The 12807-nt window shown below is 42.9% G+C and overlaps 1 protein-coding gene across 1 annotated transcript in view; it reads right to left on the reverse strand.

Annotated features, from left to right (window-relative positions):
* CSMD2 (CUB and Sushi multiple domains 2) overlaps positions 1–12807 on the reverse strand; it is a 667671-nt gene that overhangs the window by 88402 nt on the left and 566462 nt on the right. Inside the window, 4 exon segments of the mRNA XM_060018797.1 lie at positions 2848–2961; positions 3460–3540; positions 10610–10755; positions 11775–11952. Coding sequence (XP_059874780.1) covers positions 2848–2961; positions 3460–3540; positions 10610–10755; positions 11775–11952 — 519 coding nt within the window.

Raw genomic sequence — 12807 nt, forward strand, 5'->3', positions numbered from 1 at the left:
ATGTCTGATCTTTGTCATAGGAGACTAGGACATCATTGGACAAGGCATTAGCTGAAGCAGAAAAGAGAAGAAAAAGCCAAAATGTAAAAGAAAGTTGTACACTGAAGAGGTTATGAATGGAAAAACATCCTATATTCATGGATTGGAAGACCTAATATTGTTAAGATGGTAGTGAGACCCAGACTGGTCTATGGATTCAACTCAATCTCTACAAAAATCCCAGTTGGTTTCTTTGTAGATATTGATAAGTTGATCTTAAAATTCATATGGAAATTCAGCAGATCCAGCATATCCAAAATAATCTGGAAAAAGAAGAACAAAGCTGGAGGACTCACACTTCCTGATTTCAAAACATATGACCAAGCTACAGTAATCAAGATAGTGTGGTACTGGCTAAGGATAGACTTATAGACCAAGAAAATAGAATTGAGGATGAAGAAATAAAACCCCAAATTTATAGTCAATAGATTTCAACAGGGTACCAAAACAATTCAATGGGGAAAGAACAGTCTTTCCAGTAAGTGATGCCAGGACCACTGGATATCCATATTCAAAATAATGAAGTTGGACCCCTACCTCACACTATATATAAAAATTAACTCAAAGTAGATACAGTCCTAAATGTAAGAGCTAAAATTATAAACTCTTAGAGGAAAACATAGATGTAAATCTTCTTGACCTTGGATTAGGCAATAGTTTCTCAGCTATGACACCAAAAGCACAAGCACCAAAAAAATATATATATAAATTGGACATCATCAAAATTAAAAACTTTTGTGCTTCTGAGAACACCATCAAGAAAGTGAGAAGACAACCCATAAAATGTGAAAAATTTTTGAAAATCACACATCTGATAAAGGACTTGCATCTAGAATATATATAAAAAAACTCCTACAACTCAATAATTAAACAGATAAATAACTTAAAGATGGGCAAAGGATCCAAATAGACATTTCTTCATGCAAATCAACAAGAAGCACATGAAAAAATGCTCAACATCTTAGCCATCAGGAAGATAACAAATCAAAACAACAATGAGATACCCATTATATACACTAGGATGGCTATAATTAAAAAGACAGTTAATAATAACAGAGAGGATGTGGAAAGATTGAAACCCTCATACACTGCTGGTGGGAACAGAAAATGGTTCAGCTGCTGTGGAGAATACTCTGGCAGTTCCTCAAAAGTTTAAATATAGAGTTACCATATGACCCAGCAGTTCCACTCTTAGATACATACCTAAAAGAAATGAAAACATATGTTTCATCCAATAACTTGTGCATGAATGCTCATAGCAGCATTGTTCATAATAGCTAGAAGTAGAAACAACTCAAGTGTCCATCAATGATAAGTGGATAAACAAAATGTGCTATAGGTACAATGGAATATTATTTTCAACAAAAAGGAATGAAGTGCTGATACATGCTACAACATGAATGAACCTATAAAACATTGTGCTATGTGAAAGAAGTCACAAAAAACCACACATCATAGGATTCTATTTATATGAAATACCCAGGATAGGCAAATTCATAGAGACAGAAGGTCGTTTGGTGGTTGCCTAGAATTGAGGGGGCTGGAAAGAAATGGGAACTGACTGCTAAAGGTTACAGGATTTCTTTTGGGGGTGATTAAAATGTTTTAAAATTGATTGTGATAATGGCTGCAAAACTCTGAATATACTAAAAACCACTGAAGTATACACTTCAAGCGGATGAGTTGCATGGTATATGAATTATATCCCGATCAAGCTGCTATTATAGAAAAGACTATGAAGGGTCACACCTTGGGAAGCCCAAGTATGACACCAAGTCCCAGAGGAAAGCACAAGGCTGAGAATGGGGAGTGAAGCCAGGAAGACTGGAGCCATGTAGACATAGAAACGGAGCCAGAGATGATGAGAAACTTGGGCTGGAGCAAATTAAGGAGATTCTGGAGCAGAGGAAGGTGAAAGTTCACTTTTATTGGGGACTGGTCATTTGGTATGTGGGTGGGTCAGCTCAACTGAAATAAATACTGTATTTCTCAGTGTATCAGCAGCCTAATTCTGGGGCTTGTAGCCCCTCTCTTCCTCGTCAATAATCCATAATGCAGATTCTCCCTACTCTTGATTTCCTAGAGATGGAGGAGAAGCTGATCTGTTTCTCCATAGGCTACTAAATATCTGTTGGTAGCAACAGCACTAGAAGCAGTAGTAAAGCTAATAACAATAATAATAGCCCACACTGAACAGTTACTATGTGCCAGGCATAGTTTTCCAAAGTGCTTTACATTACTGACCCATTTAATTCCTCATAACAAGCCCATGGCATAAGTAATATCATTATCCTTATTTTACAGATGAGAAAACTGAGGCATAGCACAGTTAGGTATCTTGCCCCAGGTCAGATGCCTCGTGAGTGGAAAGAATTGTTTTTGGTCTTAGTTGGGATAACTTGGTGAAGCACATTCATTTTCATCAAGGCATCACACTGGATTGAAGACAACTGTGGTTTCTCGGTTGCCTAGTTCAGCACATAGGGTTTTGGACGCACCTGCACGCCAGTAAGGCAAGGTTGGTGTGTGAGTCCCAACTCCCACCAAGGTCCCACAACCTCCTGCCATTTCCAGGGAAAGTCAGTTAGAAAAAAGGGAGACAGAAATAAATGTGGCCACTACAGCCAAATCACAGCCCCGGACCTAGGAGCAGAGCAGAGAACCCATCTAGAGCACTTGTTCACTCACTCACTCAAACATTTACCAAGTGACTTCTTGCTTCATGGGCAGGGACTGGGAATATATAGAGAGAAGGAAAACAGGGGAGATGTTTTGGAGGAACTCCAAGGCATGGCTCGGTGTGATTACCTTCACATATTGGGGGCGGCCCTTCAAACTGCAGGTAAGTTCCAAGTTTGCAGGTCAGGATTTCATTCCCAACTAAGGTAAAGCCAGGGAGGCACCTGTAGCGTACGATGTCACCTGTCAAGGAGAGACCAGTGTGGGGATTCCCTGGAGAAGTCTGGGCAGGGCTGACTGGCGCCCCTTAGTAGCTTGAACCTACTTCCAGGCAAGACGATCAGTGGCGGGTTGTGCTCTGTTCAGACTAAATTACTAGCTCAACTCCAGTCAAGTGACCCAGATGACTGGCTCCCCTCTCACAGCTCAGCCTTGCTGAGCCTAACAGCGTTGCACATTCTAGGAACTTTTTACAGTGTCTTGCATGGACTTATTTCTCAACACATCCTGACTTGAATCATGGAAGAAAACTGCTTTCCTAGCTCCTCTGGCTACGTATGGCTAAAAACAAAAGTGATTGTATTTGGGGTGAAACTCAGTTGACAGAATATCAACCCTCTTGCACTGGGCCTATTGTTTCTCTCCAAGGACAGGAGGCAGAGATAAGCCCCACGGGCCAGGCCCCACCCCTCCCCGGCCCCTCCTCGCCAGCCCCATCCTTGCTGGTTTGGGAGGTCTAACCTATGTTGAATTCTTCATTCTCTGTGACGACTTCAGCATTGGGGAGGATGGTGGGAGGAGGGCATTTGGTGAGCGGATAAGCTGAAAAGACAAAAGCAGACAAGTCGGTGTAAGAGCATCATTCTTGGGGCACGTGGTCATTCATTTGTTCAGTGCTTCACTTTCTCACTCATCTATCCACACAGCAGATATTAACGAGTACTTATCTGTACACAGGGCAAGAGTAGCAAAGCACTATTTTGCTTATCTGCTGCCATCTGTTTTTATTTGCTTTTGATGCAAAAACCAGGAACCATATAACAAGAGTAACAATAAAGGAGAGGATCTAAGAAGGCAGTGATGGTGCCTAGCGCTGAAGGGAAGGGAGAGAAGCATTTACTGAACATCTACTATACGCCACGCATTTTCACACGCTGTCACCTTGAATTCTCACAATAGCTGATCCCCCTGAGAGATGTTCCCACTCTACTTATGAGGAAGCTAAGATTCAGAAAGCTTCAGTTACCTCTCTAAGTTCACACAGGAAGTAAGTGGCACAGACAGGATTTGAATCCAGGTCTGGCTGCTCTCAAATCCCATATTCTTTCCACTACTCAGCATCTAAATGCTGTGTGTGGCTTACATGGGGGACCAGCAAAGACAGCTTGTTTCTCTTCTGACCTTTGGCTAAACACTCTGGCTTCAGTGGATTTTCTAAATCAGAAGCCATCCCTCTGGGCAGAGACTGGCCTGTGTGGGGAGGGTGTTACCGAGGCAAAGTTCAGGGTGGGCTCATAACTTGGCTTTCTTTCATTATCTGGTACGTGGTTGAGTGCTGGATGTGTTAGCTGCTGTTGCCACTGCTGTTGCTGTTATTATTTCCAAAGTCACTTCAACCCTTGCTATGTTTTTTGAAATAGCATTTTTTTTAAATTTACAAATGTAACACATTATCATTAAAGAAAACCTGAGATTTTCTATGAGAAGAGTAAGAGGAAAATTAAACTCATCCATTGCCTTCTCAGAGATAACCACTGTTAACCCTTTACTGTAAATTCTTAGGGTGTATATTTTCTGCACATAGATTTTTCTTTTACAAAATTTGCACCATGTGACATACTTTGTGTTGGTCCTTGTGCACTTACTATTATATTGCAAGAATTTTCCCATGTCATCACATTCCTTCAAAAGTATGATTGAAATGACTTCATAGGATTTAATCATATAATCTACTAAAATTTATTTAACAGGTACTCTATTGTTAACCATTTAGATTTCCAAAGTTTTGCAATTTAAAATGAAACTGTGATGAACATCCTTCTATATATGCATCTTTTATGAAGTTTTTTCTTTTTATAAAACTAGGAATGATTAGAGTGTATGACTTTTTTTTTTTTTTTTTTTTTTTTGCGGTACGCGGGCCTCTCACTGTGTGGCCTCTCCCGTTGCAGAGCACAGGCTCCAGACGCGCAGGCTCAGCGGCCATGGCTCACTGGCCCAGCGGCTCCACGGTACGTGGGATCCTCCCGGACCGGGGCACGAACCCGTGTCCCCTGCATCGGCAGGTGGACTCTCAACCACTGCGCCACCACGGAAGCCCGAGTGTATGACTTTTTTAAACTACAGGCATCTCTCACTGAACATCAATAATCCATTTGCTGGAAATCAGACATTCTGTGTCAAGATGCTACTAGGAGCCTACTTCCCATTACTTTAAATGGGAAAAAATTATAATGCATAACCCAAGACCCAAAAAGTACTGAAAACTACAAAATACCTATATATATGCAACAAACCACTATGCTAGAAGGTGAATACTTACAGCATCACTTCATGATCACCCAATGATTAGTACATTTGTAACAAAACAGCAGTTCTGTGCATTGCATACTGCACCATGAACACTGCAGACTTTTCAGCTTGAGACAGAAACCTTAGGCAGAAACAAAGGCTAAATACGAAAGGCACGGCGAGAACGTGTTTGGGACAGCGCTGGGTGGTGGATGCTTCACGGTGAACATCACCACTCTGGGATAACCTCAGAGCCAGTGGCACCTGAAACACCTGTTCCAAATGTTCATGTGGCATTCTGACATTTTACCAATCGTATCTGGAATGTAACTTAAGACTCCTCCTGCATGTAGTTTTATTTAAAATGTCGTATTATGTTTTGAGGATTTAACTTTAATTTTTTCTACAGATGTGTCCACTGAAACACGTCATATTGAGTGACACATAGCTTTATGAAGCCCTCTTGGGGGAACCAGACAGGTTTAATCTTGATTTAACATAAACCAGGGAGGACTAGGCCTGTGTTTGATACATACTTCCATTTTTCTTTCTAGGAAATTTGCTCCAACAGATACTGTCCACAGAACGACAGTTTCTCCAACCCTGGGTGCTTTCATTCTTCTTTCATCTGATCCTTTTAATGATTATCTATTGGGGGTTTGCCCTGGGTCAGGCACTGTGTTAGGTGTGGATGATGCAAGAGTAAAGAGACACAGTCCTTGCCTCACAGAACTTAGAGCCATCAGGGGAAACAGTCATCAATTTTAATCTTTGTCAACTTGATAGACAGCAAACAGAGTACCACTTCTTTTATTTATTGGCATTTGACAACCAGTTAGGCTAAATATTTTTTTCATATGTTACCAGACTCTTTGCATTTTTCTTTTCTTTTTTTTTTTAACATCTTTATTGGAGTATAATTGCTTTACGATGGTGTGTTAGTTTCTGCTTTATAAAAAAGTGAATCAGTTATACATATACATATGTTCCCATATCTCTTCCCTCTGTGTCTCCCTCCCTCTCACATTTTTCTTTTTAACTCTATTCATGTCCTTTGCCTCTATTTTTCCTATAAATTTGAAAAACTCTATGTACAATATATTTAAGATTGATCTTTGCCTATTATTCCCCAATTTATCATTTGCTCCCATCTATTTATGACACTCTTTTGACTTGTACAAGCATTAAATGTTTATTTAGCCAATTCTCAATGTTTTCCTTTACAGAGCTTAAAAAAGTTTGATTCCTTCCATTCTCAGCCTCGTGCTTACCTTTAAAACATACCTTCTAGAACCTTCTAGGACACACTTAACTTTCCCAGAAAAAAAATCAATAAAAGAAATCTCCACCTAAACACCGTGAGGACACTTTACAGTTTGTGGTTATTAGTGTGATCGGGTGATTTCCCATTACATCTTTAAAATTAACTTTAAAATAAATTACAAATTTCTGCTCAATGCAGAAAGCTGGTGGAGTACTGGAAAGCAATAAAACAAAATTCCCCAAGTCCCACCACCTGGGCACAGCCATTGCTAGCATTTTGGTGTATGACTTTTGATATTTTACAGATAACTCCCCTCCCCTCCCCACCCCCAAACACACACTGCATCTACCATGTTATTGCTGCAGAACTCTAGGGCAGGGGGCCATTCAGGACTCCTGTTTCCTTTTGTCTCCATCTCCCTTGTTCCCCTGGGGGGTGAGGCACTGATACAGCTTTGACTCCATTATGTGTTAACATGCTAACTAGTGGGCAGGGCTCATTTGCTTAAGTCATCCAAGTTTTACCACTTGTCTCAATAAAGTCTTTAATAGCAAACGCATCCAGTTCAGAACCATACGTTGCATTTCGTTGTCATGTTTCTTAGTCTCCTTTAGTCTGCAACAGTTCTAAAGTCTTTCCTTGACCTTCCCGACTTTTACACTTTTGAAAATTATATGCAGTTAATTTCTAGTATGTAACACTGTATTACATACATTACCCTCAATTTAGGTTTGTCTGATTCCTCATGATTAGATTCAGGTTGTACATCTTTGATGGGACGATTACAGAAGTGATGCTGGGTCCTTCTCACTGCATCCTATCAGGTGGGGTATGATTTCCCCTTTTATTAATCTCTCAGCCAGATAGCTCTTATTTGGAGTCTATGTTACCTAGACTCTCACGCTGGAAGCAGATGCTTCCCAAAATTTCCTTCTATTTCCTAAACTATAAGTTTCCAAGGGCATTTTTCTCTGCAATTCTAATCCTATTTTGTCATTAAAAAAAAATACTGTAGAATATTGCCATAAGCCTCCTTAAGGTATTTTTCTTCTTTTTGGTTCTCATATGAAAGGAAATTTATTTAGGGCTAATGTTTGGCTATAAAAAGGCAAACATTCTTTCCCCCATCCCATTCCCAATCCCTGCTCTTTGCAAGTCGGCCTCCTTCTTTTTCTTCAGTTCTAGTCTCAAATACCAACTCTTAAGACACATTTTCCCCAATTATTCTACATGAAGTAGATCCTCTGCCTTTTCATTTGCTATCTTACTTGTTTCTTTCATAGCACATATTACAAGTTGCAAAGATTTTATTTGTCTGCTTACTTGTTTGTTATCTCTTCTTGGGGGAAGAAAGCTGTATGGGGAGCAGGCAGTTCACAGAGCAGGAAGCAATAAAACATACTTATTCTTTAATGATAATGAATAGATAATGAAGATATGAAAGGATGCTAATCCTCATCTTCATCATAAAAGTGAAATGCTATCCACCAGGTTGGCAAAAATTTAAAAATCCAATAAAGCCCAGCGTTTGCAAGGATGTAGTGCAACAGAAGCTCTACCTCTGTTGCTAGGAAGAGTGTAAACTGTTATAACTACTTCGTGTGATCAGTTTGGCATTACCTAGTAAAACTGAATATGTGAATACTCACAACCTCACAATTCCACACAGGCATGTACCCTAGAGAAACTCTTGTCCACAAGAAGGAATGTACAGCAATGCTCAGATTGTTTGAAATAAAATAACTTGAATGCCTATTAAGAGTAGACTAGATAAATCACTATTTTCACTCAATGGAATACTAGACGGCATTGAAAAATGAACTAAATCTAGTCACATGCATCTGCATGAATTTCAAAAGCTTAATTTTGAGTGAAAAAAGCAGGTCACAGAAGAACACTTATTGAACAATTCTATTCACATAACAGAAGTAACATGTGAAATGAAACAGTATATATTTTTGGGGACATACACTTATGAGGTAAAATTATAATGTAAAGCAATGAATGGTCAACAGAAAATTCAGGACCGTGGTTAACTCTGGGGGTCGGGCAGGGGGAACGTGTTGGGGGCGGTGCACAGGGGCTTCAAAGGCACTGGTGTTCCTTTTCTTAGGCTCAGCGATGGGTGTTCATCTTATTCTTCTTTAAACGGCACATGTACGTTACCCACAATTTTTACACATTGCTATATTCCACAATTTATCAAAAGCCCTATGAGTGGGTGGAAGGGGCCTTCATGCTCACTCGGCCCCTTGCAAAGAGCCTGTCCCACCCAAGACCGTTGGCCTGGGTCTAGCAGTAGATCCTCTCGCCCAGGCCCATGTCTGCTCTCTGGTCAATGAGGCCTTGGACCATGGTCTGAGCAAGCACCTAAGGGTCTCATGTCTCATCTGAGGGCATCAGGGGCACAGTGGCCAGGACACACACAGAAGCAAGTGCTCTCCTGGGCAGACTTACTCAGGAGAACTCGGGAACAAGGATGCCCCAGGGCAGGGCTGGGCCTCCTTCACCTGGTCCTGGTGCAGGTGAATGCTGAAGAGCAGGGACCAGAGACCTGGCCTAGGACTGAGGTGATTTCCTATGGATTCTGTTAATCTCTAAATATAATAATAATGATGATCATGATAGTGATGATTATTAACACTGCCATTTATTGAGTACCTTTTATACTCTGTGCCTAGAGCTAGGCATTCCCATGCATGATTTCATTTAACTCTGTGAGGTTAGGTACTGATATGATTCCCATTTTGTGGATAATGAAATCGAGCCTCAGAAAGGTAAACGACAGACCCACAGTCACACAGCTAATATGTGGCAGAGATTTGAACCCAGGTCTGTGTGACTCTGGAGTCCACACTCTATCACTCTATGGGCAAGTCACATGGAGTCAGAATGACATAGCCTTCAAGACCTGGGTCCCATTAATGGGGTGTGCCCGACAAGAGGGGTGTGGGTACCAAGGCAGATTGAGATGGTGGGTTTCTCATCCCCATATCATGCTCACCTGGGCCCAAGCTCCTTGGGGACAGCGGCTGGAGCCGCCGATGCTCTCAGCAATGTTGTTTCTGTCTTTCTGTCTCGATATCACTAACTCTCCCATGGACTTAAGGCTGAATGCTTTCATATTTCTATAAATGCACGTGTGAGGCAGAAACACCCTGCGGTCCCACTGGAGCAGTCAGTGCAGAGCTACAAGGACTGGGTTCTCCTCCCAATTATAGCCATGCAATTTTGGGCAGGCTCTCCTGCCTTCCTTGGCCCTCATTTCCTCATCTGTAAATTGGGGGTAATAATAGCTGCTTCACTACCTCACAGAATTCTTAGAGGTCACAAACTCCAAGCCCCTCATTCCGCAGGTGAAGAAACTGAGCTCTCAAGCTGGGGAGAGACCTACACAAGGTCAGACATTGACTTGAGGTGGAGCCAGGAATAAAGTCAAGCCTTCCTGATTTCCAGTCCAAATAGATGCAATGTTCTGCAAATTGTAAACAAGGGAGGTTATTTCATGGCTGGGCACAAGCCCACGGAGAACCTTTTATAAGTTTTTCTATGCTGTGTCCACTATAACAAAAATGAGGAAATACCTGGGTCCATAACCTTGGACTTTTAGAAGAAAGTAGGCTGTCGATAAGGACAGATGCACCCTGAATTGATCATGCTCCTCTATTTGAATTCTCCCTGATTTTGTCTGGGCACAGTAGTTCCTGTGGAGTCGACAGAGGCCCTGGATTCCTTTGGAGTGGACAACCCTCTAGAATGTGCTGAGGGGCAGGGTGGGGCACAGGTAAAGGGATAACCCAGCCAGGGAGCTGGTGTGAACGACGGATAAGAAAGAAGCCTCACCCTGCTGCCTCTGAACTTGAACTTGGTGCCAAGGATCAGCGTCACGGGCCTCTCCTCCCTACTGGTGTGGAGGGGAAGGAAGAGAGCTCCGGTGCTGAGAGCTCTCACATACCCTACACAATGAACTCTCATAACCCTGAGGAGACCAAGGCAGAGAAGCTATGTTACTCTTCCAAGTCCCACAGCTGGCAAATGCGGGAGCCAGGAGTCAAGCCCAGCACTTGAAAGTCTGCACCCCCTGCCCCCCCCCCCCCGACAGGCTTCCATACTGACCGGAGAAAGCTATGGCGAAGATCCCACCCGCAGCTGCATCACGGTGGAACTTGAGCAGGACCTGGTTGGATGAGCTGTGTATTGTCTTCTTGGCCAAGCTGTGGCTGAAGGTTCCGAGCTGTGGGGCTGTCTGCTGCGGCCCATCCCTGCAACAGGAAAGAAGGTCCTGCATGTCACGGGTCACCATGCCTACCTGTTCCACCTGGTGTGTCAGAGGCCTTCAGTGAGCAAAGAGACATCCCTGTGTTGCCTTCCCTGGAACCTTATCCAGTCCCTCCCATTTGTTCTTAGCTGTTGTCTGGAAACTAAATGAGAAATCAATCCAGGGCAGTCAGGTGACAGTTATCCAGCCCTGGAAATTTTGAGAAGAAATCCCACTATCTTCTGCTGATTCCCAGAACCTCCAAACAAAGAAATTTTTAAATTATATCTTTGTTCAAAGATTCAGTGGTTTGGAAAAAAAGCTGTCTAGGAAACTGCACTTATCAACTAATAATTCACATTCCCATTTTAAAATTACTCAAGATATGCTAACTACATAACTCAGAGCTGAGCTGTCCAGTTTGGTAACCGCTAGGCTACATGGGACTATTTACTTTTAAGTTATTTAAACTTTAATAAAGTTTAAAAATCAGCTCCTCAGTCACTCTAGTCACATTCAAGTGCTCAATGGCTACATGTAGAGTGGCTGCCATATTGGACCTCACAGATATGGACTATTTCTCTCACTGTGGACAGTTCTGTGGTCAGCACTGGCTCAGCATGATGTGACCAGTGGGATTTCACAAAATTCCACTCCAAAGCTCTTTCACTAGTTCAGGTAGCTTATCTTAGGTAAATGTAGAATTTTGGTTTGGGCTCTGGAAATACTGAGAAAAGTCAGCTCATCTACGCCCTTTCCCATTCCCACACCCGTTAGTACTTTGACCCCCAGCAGGACTCCAGGTTGGGAACCACTGTCTTGCCATTCCTTTCCCTCCAAGGAGTCAAAAAGGCTAATTGAAGCTGAGTCCTCATTCCACTATGTTTATTTGAGACCCAAGAGGCTGACAGCCATTTAAAACCATTCTGCTCGTGGTATTCTGGACAAATAGATGGGTGACCCAGTTTACAGCCCAGTTAGTGCCATTTTCTCATCGGCTGCTGACATGGCAGCTGGTCCTACCAGACGGTGATGAAGTCTCCAGAGGGCTCCGTCTGTAGTAGGCTGATGTTGAGGCGGATGCCGTGACCAATGGGTACGGTGATCAGCCAGACACAGTCCTGGGAGCTGGAGTAGGGACTGGGAAAGCCCGGGGAGTACACAGTGCCATTGAAAGAGGTGACGTTCCCGCCACAGGGCACTGCCAGGGAGAGGATACAAACACAGATGAGTGCTGGAGATCACCTCCCCCCTGAGAATTCAGATGACTTCCTGATGCAGTCCCAGCCCCCAGCACGAACCATCCTGCTCCATGAGGCTGGGCGGGATGGGGAGAGGAGATGGGGCTGAGGGAGGGCCAGGCCTGGCGTTCCCTGCTGTTCCCAACACACCACAGCTCTAGTGGCCCTCCATCTTCAGTGCAGGTCCTCTGTGGGCCTGCCTCAGCCCCTGGCCCCCCTCTTTCTCTTTCTTGTGGAAGAGACCTGTCTAGAAGGAAGGACACACCAAAGCTACCCCCTCTCCTTTCCTAGGAATACTAGCATCAGGGCTTCAGTACTGTTGCTGGGAAGAGGTAAGAAATTATGATAGTATCTCTTTCTTTCTCTTTTTATTCTGAGATTCTTGGAGTCGGACTTTTGGTCTTGACTTAAGAGTTGTGGATTCTTGTGGTGAGGCTATGGTTGGGTTCAAATTATGGCTAAACCATTAATTGACTAGATAATTGACTAGGTAAGTGTAGCCTCTCTTTCTTCACCTAGAAAATGGGACTAAGACTTCGCTCCTCATAGGATCGTGGTGGCAATCAGATGAACTGCTCCGTGTAAAATGCTCAGCCAGTGCTAGTTCACGGAGGGGGCATCTGCTACACAGACATGATCCTCTCTCCCTATCTTCCTGTCTCCCCAGAGCATACTTACACTTAGACTCACTCTGATCTAGGCTTTAGGCAGGGGTATAAAGAGTCCTGGAAGTCTCCATGGTATTTGGATTTAATCACCATGGAGGAGAATAAAAAGAGGTTCTGGGCAAAATAAAACCCCCCAAAACAAAAAAA

The sequence above is a fragment of the Delphinus delphis genome, chromosome 1 (genome assembly GCF_949987515.2).
Source record: "Delphinus delphis chromosome 1, mDelDel1.2, whole genome shotgun sequence".
Taxonomy (NCBI): domain Eukaryota; kingdom Metazoa; phylum Chordata; class Mammalia; order Artiodactyla; family Delphinidae; genus Delphinus; species Delphinus delphis.